Below are 19,718 nucleotides of genomic sequence, written 5' to 3' on the forward strand. Positions count from 1 at the left end.
GTGGAGTAGAAAAGGACCCTGCTCAGGCAGTGGGAAGGTGGGCGGATTAATTAAATGGGTGAGGTGTTCCCTTATGAAGGGTGCACTCTCTCTCTGTTGTCTCAAGGCCCTCCACGCAGCCCTTCCGCATCAGACCCATAGCAGCCCGACACTGATTTCTGTAAGGTTGAAGCCCAGTATCTCAGGGGCTGCCACAGACCAGAGGGAGGGGAATCAGACTTCACATTCGCTCAGGCCACAAAAGAAGACAGTTAGTCCTATAGATACACCTGACAGGGATCAAAACCTAAAGACGATTGTTCTAGTCTTTCTGTTGGAGGTTCCCTTGTTAAGACGGATGGAGATTTCTCTCCTAGACCTGAAGCGGAGTCCATCCTTTTCCTGACAACCCTGGATCTCTTAACCTAGGTTCTAACCGAGAGTCCTAATGATCAGACGCAAACTACTCTTTTAGTCAGTCCACGGAGCCCGCTACCACATACTGCCTTGAAGGAGCGCTGAACATAAGGTTCAGGCAGCCACTTCCGCTCACTTAGGGAGGTCCTTAGGTCCCAGTGGACTAGACACCAGGTGGGGGTGTCCCAGGTCCCTCTCCACTCCCCCCTCTAGCAACTTAGAGAGTTAGCCGGGGCTTCCGCAGCCCACCACCTCCCTCCTTGGGAGCCTAAAGGGAGGATCAGGTCAGGGCCTGGTGGTGGTCTCACCTGGGACGCCAGATTTGCTACCCGAAAGACCAGGGTTTGTTTGCCTGGCGAGTCACAAACAACTCTCCACAAGAGTGTGGGTCTTGATCAGTAGGAGTTTTTATTCCTTGTAGCAAGTTAAGGAGAGCCCCGGGAATATTTTCTAAAGCAGTGTCTCCCTGAGGGAAAGTGACATGGAGGTTTTTATGGGACAGCAGAGAAAGAAAAAGATGTGTCATATCACATGTAGGGGCGGGGTTCCCGTTGTGCATGTGTGTGGTTGCATGCTATGGTAATGAGGCTATAGTTTTTCCTGGGGTGGAGACCTTAGCATGGTAATGAGGAAAGTTTACTTGAGTTTATCTATAAGCAGCCAGGGTCTGTCAGGTGCTAGTTTTAGCCATCTGGGTAACCACAGACCTCACAAACAAAAAGGCTGTAAAACAGGTTGATTGTTCAAGTTGGTTGAATTTCTATAGTCCCTGGAGGCTTTCTCTTTTTACTTACACCAGGAGAAAATGAGAAGGTGAAAGATAAATGTCATCTATTTTGATCATTTTACTTAGCACTAAACCTATAAACAAGAGAAAGTCCTTAATAATCAAAAGAGACAGGAAGTTTGGGATAGTTCCCTGGCCCTTCCCAGAGCTCACCGAGACTGAGCAAATATGACGTTTTAGCCCAGGAACTTTTCACCTATATAAGCTGAAGGCTTCTCCAGAGTTTGAAAAGAAGGAACTGAACTCTTACCTGGAATTAGAGCAGCATGCTTCCACAGAGGGGGGGTGGAGTGGGATGGCTCAAGGACAACAGGACAATAGCCCTGCAAAATCTGGCTCCTGTTTCTCTGTGGCATAGATCAGCTCGGATTGCTGGTTAGGGCACATTTCTAGGCACAAAACATTTTCACTCTGCCCCTGTCGACCTGACCTCTGCCAGCTTAGGCAAAGGCCTGATGGAAATCGGCAGCTTCCTCAGACGGGTTGGAGTCACACTGCCTAGGGCCCGTCATGGTCTCTGGGCATGTCCACCAACCTGTGGGAGTTATTTATTAGTCAATTCAAGAAATGCCTGAGGGATGGAACTGGAGACCATCCTCCTAAGCAAATTATCACAAGAATGGAAAAACAAACACCACAGGTACTCACTATTAAGTTGGAACTAAATAATCAAAAAAAATATGAACCAGTATTATCATAATTAATGAGGGTATAATGGGTCATAATTTATTAAACCTTTTGCCTACTAAAAAAAAAGAAGAAAGGAAGAAATGCCTGAGGATTGAGCTTATCTTTAATGCCAGGTGAATCGATCACTTGCATTGAAGGTAAGTGCTTGGTTGGTATAGTGGTTCTAACCAATCTCATCTATTTAAGTCAGGAGTGACAAACTCCTGCCAGAGGTCCCTGACTGCTTTTGTATAGTCTCTGGGCTAAGGATGGCCTTTACCTTAAATGGTTGGGAAAAATCAATAAAGTAATAGTATTTTGTGACACATGAAAATTATACGGAGTTCATATTTCAGTGTCTATGAATGAAGTTTTATTGGAACACGGTCATGCCCAGATAATCTATGGATTATCTCTGCTTTTGCAGTATGACCGCAGAGCTGAACAGTTGCAACACAGGCTGTAGGGTCTGCAAAGCTGAAAACATTGACTATCTGGTCCTTTAAGAAAAAGTTTTCCATCCTCTGATTTAAAGAATAGAATTCTTTTGCAATTCAGGAATAGAGAAAAGTGCAAAAAAACAAAAGAAGTCCCTCAAAGATACTCTATAGAATAGAATAAAATATATGGCATGGAAAGTGCCTCTAATCTGAATGTATTGGTGATGTTGACGTGTTGATGTTCAGGGTGATTAGGGTGAAAAGGAGAAACCTGAAGATACAAAGATAAAATAACGTCCTGCAGCAAACCTGATTTAGAAGTACATCAAGGTCTCTCTACAGACAGCAACACCAATCTCTCAGTCCTTGAGTGTTGGTTGTTTTTCTCTTCATTTTTGAATTTATTTTTATTTTCCTGTTCACCTACCTTGTGTCTCTAACCACGAGGATATGAAGGTGTGCTTCAGGTTGTCGGGGATTTCGGGGAGACACACAGAAGGCCTCCTGTGAGCTGTGCCTGGCTCATGCCTAGGGCCCTGGTCTCCAGTACCTGAGAAGCAAAGAGCCATATCTTTTGCCTCCACAGGGCTACTTTGCAGGTTTTATGATGTCCTTAGCTCCAGGAAAAACTGCAGCATGTGCCCCGTGAGTTCCCTGCTCCCTGTGATTTGAACCAGCTTGCCCCTGGTATCATGCTGTGGGGGGCACTCTCACACCTAAGATGATTGGCCTTCTAGGAATAGCTTGACAGCTTATGGACAGTAAGGCCATGGGAGTCGGGCAGAGCAGCTTGCAGAGTTAAGATCATGTATAGTGGGTGGCCAGGGAGAAATGCCTTCATGAGGGAGTGGCAGATGGCAGGTATAACATTAGCACAAACGACTACTGGTCTTTCATTCTTACAGCTTTCCCTGAACCCTGAGTGCAGCTGTCAAACTACGCTGGTGAGACCCACTCTGAAAGAAGGCACAGGCCAGGACTTGCCAACTGAGGGTCTGAGTGGGTTGGCACAGGGCTCATGAGCTGTTTTCAGTATTTCCAGAAGTGAGATGAAAAGGACACATTTGCCCAAAAGCTTTGCAGGTAGAGAAAATGTCAAGTTCCTTTTTTTTTTCAAACTGGAATCATGAGTACTGTGTGAGACAAGGGGGAGAAGGAACTTGCTTTGGTTGAACTCCCACCATCTGCCGACCCTGTGGGATATTTATTATTTCTACCACTTTTTAAAATGAGGAAATAGAGATTCAGAGAATAACTTAGCCAGAGTCACACAGCTTGTTACAGTAGAACTTGCATTTGTGCAATCTGTCTCACTCCAGGACCCTGTTCCTTTATGCCATGTTTCCTCAGCCCTTCCTGCAGCTTGGGCCGGAGGCTGACATGGATTTGATTTAAAAACAGGAAAATACTTACTAGATGTTTGGTAGAAAAATCTTTCAAAATATGGAATCCACAGAGAGGGAGGAAATCAGAGGATGTAGTTCTAAAAATGCTGGGTATCACCATGAAACCCCTTTACATAGCATTACACTGTGCAGTTCCCTAATAAGCAGTTCCACTGGTAGGGTAGAGGTGAGTCCTGGGAAGGACAGTGATCTAGACTGAGGCATTGGGAAAGGGAGAAAAGGAATAACCCATGTGATCAATGGCGGTGCCTATAATCTGACTCTGGTCTCTCTCCAGAGAGTGCCTCATACTCTATGATTCTGTAGCAGTGACATTTACATCTGAACTACATTGATAGTTTGGAATAGTCTCCAAGTAGCCACAAATTAATAGACCTAGTGTGTGCACAAAGCTGTGTTTGGTACTCTAAAACTCTGCCAAGAATTGTGTTCACGTCTAGCATTTGGTCGTTCCAAAGTTCTATACAAACTTTGTATAGAACAGTCAAGGACTGAACAAGTAAGATGTGAACAAAGCTGAGCCCAGAGGCAGAGAGAGAGAGAGAAAGAGAGAGAATTCCATGGATGGTGACAAACATGAGCAGGAATGAAGGAGAAGGAGCCAACCAGGGAGAGGTTGTGCCAGGATACTCTGCTTCTGTGCTCTTGTTTTAGGACGAAAATAGCTGTTTCTGTTAGAATCTTTTGCTTTGTGGCACCATCATTTTAAGAGGACATATATACCCCATAGGTGCCATAAGAGAGATGTGTACATATTATATAAAGTGCCTCGGGAGCTTAAAGGAAGGTGTGAAGCAGCCGTGCCCCTCCTGGCCCTACTAGGCTGGAAGGTCAGAGCCCATGGGAGACTCACCTTTGCATCTCAGACCGTTCCTTGGCAGGGCCCCCTGAGTGTCATCACAAAACACGTGAAAAAGGAGAAACAGGAGAAAACGTTTATATATCCTTTGGGCAACTTCAAATGATGGCAAGCTCCATCCTTGAGCTATCATGATAAATCAATTATTTTATCCATGGTCTGAGTATATCACAGTACTCAACTGTCTTTTGTTAATTCTCATTAAAATATAAAAGGGTGGTATGATTTTTATACTAGTATAATTGTTCAATGTGCAAATATAGAGCTCCCTTTATCTGTCTTTGAACTCAAGTTCCTAAGTCCTTAACTTCCGCCTGGTGGCAAAAAGACTAAACTTTCCAAAGCCCTGTCATTGAGGCACACTTGGAGTTTACACATGATCAGTTTGAGATTTAAAATCAGTGAATTCAAGCTTCTTCCCTCGTCTTTTTGTTTTAACTGCTTCCTCTTCATCCTGTTGAGGAGGGAAGGATCCACTCCAGGATCATGGGGATGGCTGCGCATGCGACACCTGACACTGGACAGACGGGATCAACTGCAGTGTATTAGTCACAGATGCAGTCCAGGGGAAGAGGACGTTGTATGCCGCACAGGGCCACTTGGGAGCAGAGCGAACAAGCAGGGGCTATGGGAGGCCGGCTTTGTAATGTCGAGGGAGTGTGAGATTCCTTGGTTCCCACAGGAGGACGTGACTGGTTTACTTGAATAATTCCATGGTCTAGCAGGGAACTGAAACCACTACTCAGGGAGGAGCAGGAACTGCACCTGGTCCCTTTGATAAGGAGGGTTATTAAACTAGGAGACCTTACCTTTGGGAGCAGAGTTGAAGGGGGGGCCTTGTGGTTAGATCATTCTGGGCTCTTACGATTTTTGCAGATGTCAAGACAGCACGTAATATTGAACCTTAAGTTTGGGCCTCAAACTACACCCCTTTTTCTTCTCCATTCCTCTCAGAGGTGATCTAAGTTCCTGGGGTGCTTGTAAATCATCCTGGCAGTCAGGGAGGAGCAGCCACTTCCCCCATCTCTGTTGTGGGTTAGCTGGCTCATCCTCAGGCCTCTTCTGGTTGGCCTGCTGTTCGGCACCCTCCTGGACACCCACTTGTGGGGGCTCAGGAACTCCCAGGTCTTTCTCCCCACTTTGAGGGTCTGCTAGTCTCTGGGAGGCCACGTTATTCCTGTCAGTTTTGACATCTCCCTCAGCCATTGCTAATCCCCTTCACTTTGGTGTCTGCTATATGTGGGACTTGGGCCACTTCTTGGGGGTCCAGGCAAAAGGTGCCTTCTGCTCTGGGAAACCCTCCCCTCAACTTATCCTGTATCAGCATCTTTTCTTAGGCATCCGCTAGAACCAAGCTCTAGAAATAGTCTTTCCTTGCTTGTTAAACTCTTATTTCCTTTTGGGCAAGAAAATCATTCTAATTTATCATGCATACTTCCATCTTTCTGACTTATGGTATAAATTTCATGCTCTGGTCTTCAGGGTTTGTGGTTTTTGATATACAAAGCCAAGTTTTGTTTAAAACAAAACAAAAATTTTTCTCTCCCAAACATCAAGAAGGTTTAAAATTTAAAATTTAAAATTGGGTTTACATATCAAGAACTGTCATTTTAGCTATTGGTCTTAAAATAATCAATTCAACAAACAATTGATATCTTTTTTTCTAGAGTTACAGCTGACTGTCCAATTCAGTAGCCATGTATGGCTATTTAATTTAATATTAATTTAAATGAAATAAAATTAAAAATTCAATCCCTCAGTCACAGTAATCACATTTCGAGTGCTCAACAGCCACGTGTAGCCAGTGGCTACTATATTGACAGTGCAAATATGGAACATTTCCACCCCTGCAGAAAGTTCTATGGGACAGCGCTAGTCTAGAGTATTAATACATCAACTTTCCCCTTGAGGGCTGTGTTAAGAGGGGAACAGGGAAGATATGGTTGAGAAAGAAACCTCTTAACATCTCAAAATGTTATCTTGCTTCAGTATCTTTGAAGAAAATGTTGAGCTTTAGAAGCTCAAGTGACTGCTTTTAATGAAATTTCCCACCATGTTTTGGTAGAAGAACATTTTTGGCAGCTGGAAACGTTCCTGCCTATCAGTCTGTCACAGACGGCATGTACCATGGGCTGCCCCCACTGAGCAACTCCCTCCTGAAGAGCATTTTTGCTTCACAGCTCAGCCTGCCCCAGCCACTGGATCCGCGGAGCCCCCAGGTGTGTTTCAGAGGTATTTTTATACTTCTAAAAGGTGTGTTGTGAGTAGGAGATTTTGTCACTTTGTTTCCATTTGGTTTAAATTTTGCAGGGGCTCTTAATGCTTTAATGCCCTCAGTGGAGCAGTGCAGGCCCCAAGGCCAGCTCTTAATCCTCGAGTCTTCTCCAAACACTCAACAGGCTGATCCAGGCAACAGCTTGTCTGCTCACAGCTGGTAGCAAAAGAAACACTTAATCTTTTCCATTTAATAAACAGTCATGACGGCAATGACAATACATAAATTAGATCGGCAGCTGAGCTTTGAATAGCCCCGTTTACAACATGTGTTATTGAATGTAATCCTGGCAACTCCTGTGGCTCCTAGGCAGAAGCAATATTACCCACCTTCTGCAATTAGAGTTCAAGGGTCAGGAAAGCCAGAGATCAGACTATGGGAGAGTCATGGCAGCACCAGGTCGCAAACTGTATTAGTTATCTAAGGCTGCATAACAAATTACCCCAAAATTTAGCAGATTAGAATAATAAACATTCATTATCTCACACAGTTTCTGAGGATCAGGAATCTGGGAGCAGCTCAGGTGAGTAGTTCCGGCTCAGTGTCTCTCACAAGGTGTTGGCCAGGGCTGTAAGCATCTCAGGGCTCTACTGAAGGACATTCTGCTTCCAAGCTCACTAACGTGGCTGTTGGTAGCACCAGAAGATCCACTTGCAAGCTTATTCATGTGGGCTGCTCCACAGAGCTTCCTTACAACGTGGCAGATGGCTTCCCAGAGCAAATAGTCCAAGAGAGAGCAAGAGAGAGAACCCAAGACGAAAGTCAGTCTTATTACTGAATTTCAGAAGTGACATCCCATCACTTCTGCCTTATTGTATTTATTAGAAGTGAGTCACTAAGTCCAGCCCATCCAAGAATTAAGCTCCACCTCTTTTCGGGAAGAGTATCAAAGAATTTGTGGACATATCTAGAAAACCACATCACAATCCCAGGTCTTTTGCCTCCAAAACCTCTGACTTAATGTGCTGATGTTATAAAGCTAAGCCAAGTAACACCAGCATCAACCCCAGGAAAGTCCCACATTTCAACCTTCATTGGCTCAATCCTTGACCACCATTTAGACCCAGAATGGGGTTGGATGGTGACTGCTGCTCCTGCTGCCTTTGGATGTTGCCTGGGATTAGGTGGATACAGAGTCCTGGCTCCTGGCTATCAGGATCAACTCCAACTCCAGGAATTGACTAAAGCCAGAACCAGGTCTGAAAGTGTAGAATAGGGTCAGATAGGCAGGCCCACTAGCTCCAGGGCTGTACCTGGTGCTGCAAGGGATAGGGGATGCCTTGGCTGTTGGACAGCGATGTGGAGAAGACAGAGACCCATATGCACCTAGAATTGGGGCACAATGGTGATGAAAGACAACTTTTTAAGGTTCCTAAGATTGAGAGCATTTGGGTAAGTTTATTTTTACTGATCATAAATTTGTCCCATTGGTGTTATACTATTCTGGAACTTCTGAACACTGGTGCTGATTAGTTACACTGAAACCTTAAGTACTCTTGTGTTTCACCATCTGCTGAGAAAACAGTGTAAAAAAATAGATTATTACTCTCTCTTCTACCTATCTATCAAGAAATATTTCCATATAAATAAATTATCCAACAGTGTTTTGGGGTGCAGACACAGATACCCTATTCATATACAGATGTCTATTATTTATGAACATAATACAGCATTATTATGTTTATTATTTGGTTCTTTTAGGCATTTGTGCTGTTCCCTTGGAGAGCATTTCTGGAAGATGGAGGACCATTCCCAGTTATGAGTAGCAGCCCAGATACTCTAGAATATAACATGCAGGTAGGATTGGTCTTCCCTATGCTTGCAGAGAGAACTGAAAGCAGACTGCAAAGCAGGGTGTCATTGGGTCCACAGGTCAGATCCTCCATACTCTCGCCAGGGATGAATAATTTGTGAGATAAGCAGGGTGTTTGGTTATGAAGCTGTAAACCTGGTGCCCCAGGTGGGTCATGTTGTCTAACGACAGGAGAGAATCATGGTTCAGCTGGTATCAGCCTTGGCTGTAGACTCAGCTGAAGTTCTCGTGGCAGTAGTGGTCTGGGAGAGTGGCTGTCACCCCCTGAGCCTCTTAGGGAAACTGGCAGCTCAGAGGCGGGTGACTCCTGATCCGTCTACAAGCAGTGGTGGGAAGGGAACTTTTTAAACAGGACTCATAAAGAGAATTTCTTTTTATTGTTTTATTTTCCATTGTTAACTTCTTTTAATTCTTTTAAGTTGTTAGTTTTAATTATTATATGTTTTCCCCTGATTATTTAAGTAAATATTGTTGTATTTTATTTTAAAAAATAGAAAATATAGAAAAGTGTTAAGAACAACATAAAAATCAACTATAAATTCGTTTCAAAATACTATGGAGGTGGGGAGTGGATGGGATGGAGCAGGACTGGCCATAGGTGGATGGATGGTTTGGGGGGCTGGGTGATGGCAACTTTTGTTTGCTTTTCTATATGTTCAAAATTCTCCATAAGTGAGAAGATTTTTTTAAAGTAAAATAGGAAAAGTGGTTTAAAAAAAATCAATAATAATCCCAACACTAAGAGACAATTACAGTTCACATTTTGTTTTTTTCCCCAGTATTTTCCCTATGTATATATGTAATTGATATCACACTGTACATTCACCATGTACAGATCTGCTGTAAGGGCTGGGAAACTTGGTTCTGCTGTACAGAGCCAAAATTCTGATATGGTTAAGGAAGGTGTTAAGCTAGAAATGTGACTCTGGTTTTTACAGATTTGCTATAGTTGAGAGGGTGGGGCTTGTACATACAGTTTCTCCTAGTTTTCTTTCCCAAAACCATATGTAAAGGATACACAGACGTCTGGACATGGAGGGTGGGTTTGTTTGTTTTTAGCTGTGCCTCTGTGGGCTGAGTGACAGTGACCGCAAGGTGGCTCATGGAGAGCTGGAGGGCATGCAACTGCTAATGGACAATGTGCTGAGCAGCTATCACATGACCACGGAGGGGGCCCCAGGACGGCAAGCCACACTGGACAGAAACACACAGGTATTCTTGGCAAATAGTCTCCATCATTGACCAGTGCTGTACTGTACTGAAGGACCGTCCTATTTGGGAGATGGGTTAGAGAGCCATGTCTTTTCAACAGCCTCTCCCAGTGGGTCCCAGGACTGTGCTAATGCCACATGGGAGCAACAATGAAGCAGGGGGAATCCATGAAAGCCACTCCATAGAATTTTCTTTCACAGTAAGTTCGAAGATCAGTGATATAACCATTTCTTTTCATTTTAAAAGAGGACAAATGTTATAAGAGGTCTATTGAAACCAAATGAAACATATACTCCAACCAATGCTTCCTTGTGAGTCACACATTTAGGGCTGGAGCTGGAAGGGCCAAAGGGGTATATAATACATTAGAAGCCCCAGGTGAACATTTCAGGCCTTGGCTCTCATCCTCATTGTTCAAGTAGCCCATGGACTCCAAGGCAAGCACTGCCTCCTCTGGACTTATCCCTTAGCCCAGAATACTATTAATACTATTACTGCTATTGCCTGTGAGTTGAGGTCTGTTCAGTGTGCTTTTTATGTATTAATTTATTTAATCCTCGTAATAATTTCATGAGGTAGGTACTTTCATTATCTCATTTTACAGATAAGAATACCAAGGCTCAGAGAGGTTAAGTAGCATGGCCAAAGTCACATGGTTAGTGAGGAGAGAAACTCAGATTCCAACTCGACAGTCTGGCCCTGGGGCTCCCTCATACTCTTATCTTCTATGTTGCCCCGTTGCTTGTCCTCTCCTTAGGCAAACCCATCTACTTTTATGACTTTGAGGGCATTTTTATGCGATGACTCCAAAATCTATATGTCTAGCCCACATATCAATCCTAGCAGATTCATATGTTGACCTGCCTGCTGGAAATCTCCACTTGTTCCGCCCCAGAGACAGCGTGTCCTAAGCTGAATTCATTTTACTGCTCTAAAACTTGCTGCTCCTCCTGTGTTTCCTGTCAGTTCACCACCATCTGCCTAGTTGCCCAAGCCAAAAACTCTGAGTACCATTTTTTTTTGAGACAGGATCTCACTCTGTCACCCAGGCTGGAGTGTAGTGGTGTCATCATAGCTCACAACAACCTCAAACTCCTTGGTTCAAGCGATCCTCCTACCTCAGCCTCCTGAGTAGCCAGGACTACAGGCACGTGTCACCACGCCTGGCTAATTTTTTTTTTTTTTGTAAAGACGAGGTCTCGCTGTGTTGCTTGGGCTAATCTTGTACTCCTGGGCTCAAGATCCTCCCACCTTGGCCTCCCAAAGTGCTGATATTACAGACATGAGTCACCACACCTGGCCCATTTTTAACTTCTATCACACCCCACGAGACATCAAGTTTTATTGTCCTATTATTTTAATATCTCTCAAGTTTGTCTACTTTCTCCATCTTCCCTCACCACCCTCTTCCACCAGTCCAAAGCATCATCATCTCCTATTTCTGGGCTGTGATCATAACCTCCAGTTGGATTCTATACACTTACTTTCAACTCCTTCCAATCCATTCACCGGGGTAATGTTTTTAAATGCAAACATGATTATGTCACTTCCCTCCTCATAACCTTCCATGGCTTCCAAATGCCCTGGGGAGTCCAAATGCCTTAACCAGAACTTCATGACTCAGCTCCCACCAGTGTGTCTACCTTCAGCTTCTTCCAGTTTGTCAAATGCACCGTGGTCTCTTCTGTCCCTTCTTGCAAACTGGTGGAAAACCTCCCTCTCCTCCCTCTTTCTACCTTGTCTCCTGATTAACTCCTACTCATCCTTCAGATTTCAACTTCCCAACCACCCTCTTTAGGAAGCTTTCTCTGATCCTCCACCTTTGAGCTGATGTTCCTCTGTGCCAATTAGAGTGCTGCTGCTGCAAGTATTAATAACAGGTTGTCCCACTAGCCATAATTTAAATTAAAGAAGTGTACTAATCTTGCATCACAGGAAGTTGAGAGGGAGGCAGTGCAGGTTGGTGCAGCCATTCAACAGTTACCTCAAGGAGTCAAGCTCTGCCCTCTGGGGGTGTCAGAAAATGTCTCCCTCATCCTCCTAAGATGAAAACAAGAGCGAAAAAGCTTTCTCCTTGAGGAACTCCATCTTTTCATCAAGGAGGAAAATATTTTCCAGAAGCCTCCAATAGATTTCCCTTGTGTCTTTTTGGCTAAAACTGAGTCACAAGTCCACTTCAGGCTAATCAGTAGAAAAAGAAGTGGGCTTGTATGTGCCATCTAAATTTCACCATTAGGCATTTCACCCAGTGGATCATTTGCAAAGCTGGGTATAGACCAAGTAGTGCCAAGATTAAGAGATGTGTTGGGCCCTTTGGTCCCTCTGTTTGCCACTTTTCAGCCTTGTGTCTGATGCATTACTATCTTTTCCTGACACCCCACACCAACTCCCACATTGTTCTTTATCCTGTCTCCTGTCCCTTCTCCCATGCTTTAAAACACTTAGGTAGAGAAGACTTCTCTTAATACGAACATATTAACAAGTTTGCTTTAATATTATTATTCATTTTAATTAGTGTTATTTTACAGTATGCTTTTATTCAGGAGTATTTAGCTATTCATAGACAATAGGAAGCACTAGGACTCATACTGCCCTGAGAATCAGGACCCCTGGGACAAGTTGTGTGATCTCTCTAGGCCTCAGTCTGCAAAGCTCCAAAGTGAAAGTGACAGATTAGCTCAGGACCTTTAAAATTGTGGTCCAAGGAGTCCTGGGGTTCCTCAGAGACTCTCTGGGGCTTTTTGAGCAGAGGGGACCAATTATGTGGCCTCTAGGCTGCCCCCTCTTACCATGCTTGGCTTTGGTCTGTTGAATATTTTGGGCCACTTCCCAGATTTCATTTGATGAAAGGGTTCTGAGTATAAAATACAATCTGGAAATCCACGGAGAAGCTGATTGCTGAGGGGGCAGGACACAAGATAGAGGGGTTGCCAGCTGTCTATAGGAGTCACCCTCGTCTGGGTCTTGCTTGACAGTTCTTCCAGGGACACTCAGACCAACTCTTTTCCTGGCAGACAAGCCTTTCTTATACATGTTAATAGCACTGATGAGAATCCAGTTTTTCTAGGTTGTTCTTCCTGTTTCTAGCCAGGAAACTTGAGTGTCTAAGGTATTGTCACCTGAATGTTCTCTGAGGCTCTTCTTGTCATAACATCATGGGATTTGCCATCCTGGTGTGCCAAAGACAGCTCCCTTTTCTGTGGCTTAGACACTGTGGGCAGGCTGAGGGCCTGGAGTCAGGTCCCCATTGTGTCCATTGCTCTCTGGGTAACTCTGGCCCTCACACTGCTGGCTGCAGGAGAGCAGAGATCTGAACACCTTGTTTCCTCCGCATCCTCCAGGCTGCATGTAAAAGTTATCCTCTATTAGTTCATGGTCAATAAAGAAGGATTTCTGTAATGCTTTCAGCCAGATCAGTCCACAGTGCCAGGATTCAGAAGTCAGTTTCGAAGTAGCCCAAAGACATCCAACCTGCTGGAGGGCCCATGCGATACAGTGATGTCCCTTGCTTTGTTGAGATCATTTCTGATACTGTGGAAGCAGCTGGAAGTACTAAAGGAGCACTGGGGCCGACTCAAGCTGCAAGGCCAGGACATCAACTCTGTCTCTCTCTACAAACAATTCTCAGAGCTCTACGAGTGAGTGTCGCTGAGGGTCGCTAAGGCCGAAATTCACATCAGTGACTGGAACCTGGGGGTGGGCAGATCCCAGCCCCTTGATCTGAGGGTGAAGTTTAGTCCATGAATCCTGGTACACCCAGCTCCACTGAGTCCAGTAGAAGCCGGCAGTGTTCTCTACAAATAGTGCTTTACGGGGAAAGCCGGGTTGTATTCACTGTGGGGACAGGGCTGGATTCCACTGAGCTGTACTGTGTATCTTTTACCTGTTCCTAGAGTCATCCCTAGGAACTTGAGCTTATGAAATGACTCTACAGTGCTGACTCTAAGCTTTTTAGCTCCTAGGATCCCGGGGAACACTGGGTGGAGAGCTGCTGTTCACTTGCTGCCTCGTTAGACCCCAGGGCTGAGTCTCTGAGAGCGTACAGCACGGCCGCCAGAGGTGTGCTACAGTGCGAGCAGCTTAGGGGGCCTTAGGGCTGCCGGATGGTGGGGCATTCTAGCAGCCCAGGCCTTGGCTGGGATGACTTAGCTGGCAGGAAAGATACGTTGCTTCTGCCATGTGTCTGTTACAAACCAGAATTTACTAAGCACCCACCCACTCCCTGGACCTTACTAAACTTAAAAAGGTTCACTTTGGCGTAGCCGGGTTGTCTATCTTGCGAAGTTATTACAGTCAGTTTTCCTGATAACTAGGGAATGAGAAGGCGTGTCAGTATTTTGAAGGATGAAGACCGAAATTACATGCACCTGATGGGAGAAAGCCTCAGGGTTTCACATTGACTAAGGGAGTGGCAGCTGTGATGAATTTAGATGTTGATGTGAGTGTCTGTGAAGGGGTTGGGAGGTTTATATGTTGCAATAGGAACTGGAAAATCAATGAAAATAATTGACCGAGAATCAGAATGAGAAAATAAATATGTTTGTTTGCTAATTTCTGTCTTTCTTCCTTAATAGAAGTGACATTCTCTACCCCAGCATGAAAGTTTTAGCCAGGCAGATGGGGAAAGAAGACGAATTTGAAGTACTTACAATAAATAGTGAGTCTATTCTTCCCCCAAAAGGAGCTTCAGAAATTGAAATAAAAGCTCAGCAGGTATGCAGGAGCTACTTTGAATTTGCCTTTGAAAACTTGCTTTATGGCATTAGCATGTAAAACCACAGATATACCCAAATGGTGTTTTTGTCTAAGAAGTTAGGTATAAATGGAAGGGTTGTAAATCATTGAACAGGCTGGGGTGGGGCGGGGGAGGGCGGTACTTAGTATTTAAAGGCATGTGGGTCTTTGATTAAGCAAATAACTGCCCCTGAATGTTTCAGTTCTGTAAGTCTAGATTTTCATTATTTTGATTTTCCTCAAATTGAGGTGCACCTTCACAAGAAAGGCAATAGAAAATGTAACCACTACTATCTTAAACATAAAACCTAACACACAAGTAGCCACGTGGAAATGAAATATTTTAAAAAGCTCTTTAGAATTGTTTTTCTGAGAATAAGAAAATGCAATTTATGCACTAGGCCATTTGGTGTGTGTTAGATGATCTGTGTGGAGAGAAGTTGTTTTCCCGTCTTTGCTCAGCTTGGTCCTGGGCACAGGCTCTCCACCACTGGGCTTATTGGAGCAGCAAAGCCTCTGGCTGTTGGTTTCAGTGCAGAGATGCGTGTCCACTGAGCCACAAGGAGAATTCAGCCCTGGGGCCACGCCCATTGCTTACTCTTCTGAACTCGGGTTCCTCCGGGGTCCTTCTGCAGAGAGAAACATGGGCCCCACAAGCACTATGGCTAGAGTGAGGGCTCACCCTTAGTGGAACAGAGTTTTCTCTTGGTTGTGTATGCAGTTTTAAATCTTCTTGTGAAATCCTCCTTAGTATCTAAATCAACTTTCAGACCTGAGAGCTTCTCTTATAAAGACAGCTCACAAAATCCTGGCCACATTTAGAAACTCCGAAAGACATGAGGTCACCTCAGGCATTGAACACTTTCAATGTAGCAGAATTTGGTAAAAAAAAGGTTGTATTTTATCAAACAGGATATGGGCCAGAAAGAAAAGATATTGGTCTCCAAAAAGGTCTATCTACCTCCTGGAAACACCAGGGAGCCCTAGAATGGAAGCCCTCCTTTTTCCTGGGGAGAGAGTAGCCGAGCAACAGGACCTAGCCCAAAGCCCTTCTGTGGGAGTTTGACTGAGGCACCCAAAGTGCAAGCTGAATGTGGAGAGTGACCTTTGACCTATGCTTACTCTAGCTTCAGAAGATTCTGGAAAATTTTGAAATTCATATGATCCAGGAGGTATTGAGAAAAGTTAACAGAGAGATGACACTGGTTTTATCAGAAAAATCCAAGCAGGCATGTACTCTCCCTACAGGTAAAGTGTGCTTATTTTGTTACTTCACAAAATAACTATTGGTTTTTCCTAATTATAAAAACAATCAATGTATTCACATTCATTGATTAAAACAAAACAAAACACCACTGCAATGTCCAGAAAATGATATAAAAATTACTTGTAACACCTCAACCCAGAGAGAAGTACTATTAACACTTTGGCGTATTTCATTGCACTCAAAAGGCTTAAAACATACTCTGATTTCAGTCTCAACTCTGCTGATTAGCTCAGAACTGAAGTCAAGTTGAAATGAGGGAAACAAATAAAGCCCTTCTTATTTGTAATATATATAAGTATATACATGTGTCAAAATCTCACAAATACGTATATTTAGGGTGGCAAGGCAATCAACATTTTCTCCTTTCATCTGAGGTCAAAACTCAGGGCCAGAGGCGCACTTGGGCTTTCACGTTCTGTGGTCACCATCTTGAAACTCTTAATAATTTTAACTTGGAATTTGTGCTTTATAAGTGAGGTCCAGTGAGTCAATGGAACACAGGCCGCCCAGGCTTGGAGCCTTGACTCACGCACAGTCCCACCTCCTGCTGCCTCCCAACCTCTTCTGGAGGGCTTCTCAGCCACCTGCTGTCTGGCATCCTGGGTGTCTCTAACCTCCCCATCCCCAGACCCACCCAGTAATTACTGTCACCCTCCACCCCCTGTAAGAACCTAGGCATGGGCATGTGCACCTGGCAGTGTCTCAGGAACCCCAAGCTGGCAGTACCATGATGTGTTCAACAGGTGACTCAGTGAAGACAAGCCTCTTGCCCACTCCTGGGTACCTAGAATCCCCCGGACTGAGGTTGCAATACCCTTGGGGGCTGCCTCTCCATAGTGGATTGGGGCAGTGGGCCTGTGGGAAGGGGAGATGCCTGGTTCAACCTTTCCACCCCTGGCCAGGCATGGTGCCTTGGTCTGGTGGCTGGTACACTGAGTCACAGGCAGGGCCGCTGGTGCTTACAAGGATCTCACTTGCCCTGCACAAGGGAGTGCAACATTGAAAGCAAATAAAAACACTATGACAGGTCAAGAGAGAGACTGCAGAAGAAAGGGAAAAGGTTTATATTTTAATAACTGTAGCAACCCTTTTTCCTGCTAGTTTGAACAAGAGGCCCTACATTTTTATTTTGCACCTGGCCCCACAGATTACGTAGCTAGTCCTGTTGGAACTACAATGTCTATTCCTAACTCCTAATAATTCTGTAGGAAAATCCATAACCTTTGAGCTAGCGAGGAGTTGTCTTACTAGCAAAATAAATTTGGTTTTCCTTTTAAGACAAAGTCCACAGACATCGTAATGTTAATTAATAACCTCAGTGCTCACCTGAGTCATTGTAATTTTATCAGTGCTTGGAGTAACTGGATTCGGTTGGCTGGGCTTTGGGAAAAGGCTGTGCAATGGCAAGGCAGGCCTCTCCTCAGCTGGGCGTGTCTAAATGTCACCAAAGAGCCGAGTGGGGTTGAGCTCTAGTTACAGAACATTTAACAAGACACAAAGCGCCTGTTGTATGTGCTGTGTTTGCTGCATCCAGGCGGCTCCCTTCTGAGTCCTTGGAGAAAATCCACAAGCACGCGGCAGGTGTAACCATCTGCACATTTCGGAGCTGTGGTTCTCATGAGACGCCCAGGGTGAGGGGTTGGGGGAAGCATCTTTGCTTTGTGGTTGTGCTGCCTCGTGCAGGGTGCCTGTCAGCTGTGCTTGAAAAGGGCCTTGAATACGGGGCCAGTCGGGGGCCAGGCAGAGGGGAGGGATAGAGTTATTTTTAGTGGTGATAGTAAGGTTGATATTACCAAACCTGACTTTGGCTGGAATATACTGGCCAATTCTAAACTCTCATTTGGAGTCTATACTTATGAAACTTTTAAAATAAATGCCAACATTGAGGGGGGGTTTTGTTGTTTTTTGATTTTGTTTTGGTTTGATCTTTGGTCTGTTGAGCATGACTCAATGTGGAAACCTGGGTCTCCTCTACTGAGTTCTCCTAATGCAAGTGACTAAGTCCCCACTGCGTGCCAACGGTACTTTTTTCATATATGCATTTCTTCAATTTAATCTTCTTGAGACCGCTATGGGCTGGGTACCTTTGAAGAAGGCAATAAAACCTTGGAATCTGTACCCACCTACTGTTTATCTCACAAGTGGCCATAGTGGATGGGGCTTCCAAACAGGGGCCGCTTCTTCATGCAGAGATCACCTTTTGTGGTCAAGGTTAGTTTGGGGCTGGGGGTTTCTCCAGAGGGAGTTAGGAATGGAGAGTATCGAGGGGGACAGCAAAGGTTCTTGTCCTTTCCCTTGGGGTCTCCTCTTTCCCTGCTGGGCCACTGTGATGTCTACATTTATACCTGCCGAAAAGGAACCCTGGAATGTTCCCCTCCCTCTACCTCCTTCCTTCCTCCCCACGTGTCTTGGAGCTTAATCCTTTCATACAGCTTCTGAATGAGTTTCCAGTTTGTCAGTAGCCTCTGAAAAATGAGGCATCCAGCCCTGGCCCTGGTGCTAGGTCTTGGTAGCTGAACTGGTACTCCCCTAGAACTAGCAGCAGCAGCTCCAGGCATCCTTGCTCAGCCTCAGAGTTTGCCTTAGCAGAGAGACGGGCTCTACTGCCATGCCCCATCTTTGACATTTTGGCATTAAAATGATTTTTAATTGATTTTTTAATTTTCTCTGAGCAGTTTTAAGGCCAACAGTCTCCAGAGTAGAATGCATGTGTCCCATGGTGTGGGAAGAAAATATTAGAACTTCTAAATAGATTAAGTGCACATGTAAGGAGTCATATGTCACACTCTACATTGAGATGTCCTAAAGTGACCATACGAAGGCCATTCTTATTTTTCTAATAAGGAGATAGTAGAGGTGACACTTCTAATCCTGATGTATGTGCTTATCCTCAGCCACATGATGAGGTTAAAAAAGATAATCTAATCGCATCTGATAAGAAATCAGACAAGAAGTTTTAAAAGGTCAAGGAAACCACTGGGAATGTGGATTGAGATCTATTCTCATTGTTGATGAACCTCACCCTATATACATCGTGCGTTGTGATATTAGCTAGTGATAGTACTGTAGGTAGTTATGAATCATATAAATAAAATAAAACATAAAAATATATAATAGAAATATAAATATGCACATAGTAAAGGTGACTGATCAAAAATGTTTTTACTTCAGAAAAGCATTGTCAAAACAGTTAGAAGAGCATGGTGTCAGCCAGCGTTTCCCCGGCAGTGCACCATGGAACACCAGCTCCTCAGCATATTAAAGCAGTAGTTCTTTCGACCACTCTTCACCAACAGACTCTTGGATTACCTGAGCTTTCCAGTCCCTTGGTAACACAACCCAACAAAGTATCACTCACCACAGTCTTTGGGCTGCCTATGTTTGCCTAACATCATTGATCAGTGTTTGCTCCAAGTCTGTTTATGCTGGTTTTGCTTGTTATTGAGTTGAGTAATTTAATTAAAAATTATGCAAACCAATTATATAGGAGTACAAAAGGAAAGAGATCTGTTGGTTCTATAAAAACTAAGTTGAAATAGATAAACTGTGGTACACCCAGTCAAATGGAGTATTATTAAACATTACAAAGAAATGAGCTATCAACCCATGAGAAGACCTGGAGGAAGCTTAAGTGCATGTGACTAAGTGAAAGAAGCCAACTGGAAAAGGCAACATATGGTATGATTCCAACTATGACATTCTGGAAAAAGCAAAACTGTGGAGACAGTAAAAAGATCAGCGGTTGCCAGGGTTTAGGGAGGGGTGAACAGAGAGAGCACAGAGGGTTTTTAGTGCAGTGAAACTACTCTGCATGATGCTACAGTGGCGGGTACGTGTCATCATATATTTTTCAAAATCCA

The 19,718-nt window shown here is 44.3% G+C and overlaps 2 protein-coding genes across 2 annotated transcripts in view; both read left to right on the plus strand.

Moving 5' to 3' along the window:
- LOC105815873 (coiled-coil domain-containing protein 162-like) overlaps positions 1–8,993 on the plus strand; it is a 21,974-nt gene extending 12,981 nt beyond the window's left edge. Inside the window, exons 3-5 of the mRNA XM_012651128.1 lie at positions 6,623–6,776; positions 8,534–8,629; positions 8,817–8,993. Of these exons, the coding sequence (XP_012506582.1) occupies positions 6,623–6,776; positions 8,534–8,629; positions 8,817–8,993 (427 nt within the window). The remainder of the gene's footprint in view (positions 1–6,622; positions 6,777–8,533; positions 8,630–8,816) is intronic.
- Positions 8,994–9,764: 771 nt separating this feature from the next.
- LOC105815874 (coiled-coil domain-containing protein 162-like) overlaps positions 9,765–19,718 on the plus strand; it is a 39,502-nt gene continuing 29,548 nt past the window's right edge. Inside the window, exons 1-4 of the mRNA XM_012651129.1 lie at positions 9,765–9,857; positions 13,266–13,495; positions 14,432–14,570; positions 15,719–15,839. Of these exons, the coding sequence (XP_012506583.1) occupies positions 9,765–9,857; positions 13,266–13,495; positions 14,432–14,570; positions 15,719–15,839 (583 nt within the window). The remainder of the gene's footprint in view (positions 9,858–13,265; positions 13,496–14,431; positions 14,571–15,718; positions 15,840–19,718) is intronic.

The sequence above is a fragment of the Propithecus coquereli genome, unplaced genomic scaffold (assembly GCF_000956105.1).
Source record: "Propithecus coquereli isolate 6110/MARCELLA unplaced genomic scaffold, Pcoq_1.0 Scaffold35, whole genome shotgun sequence".
Taxonomy (NCBI): Eukaryota; Metazoa; Chordata; class Mammalia; order Primates; family Indriidae; genus Propithecus; species Propithecus coquereli.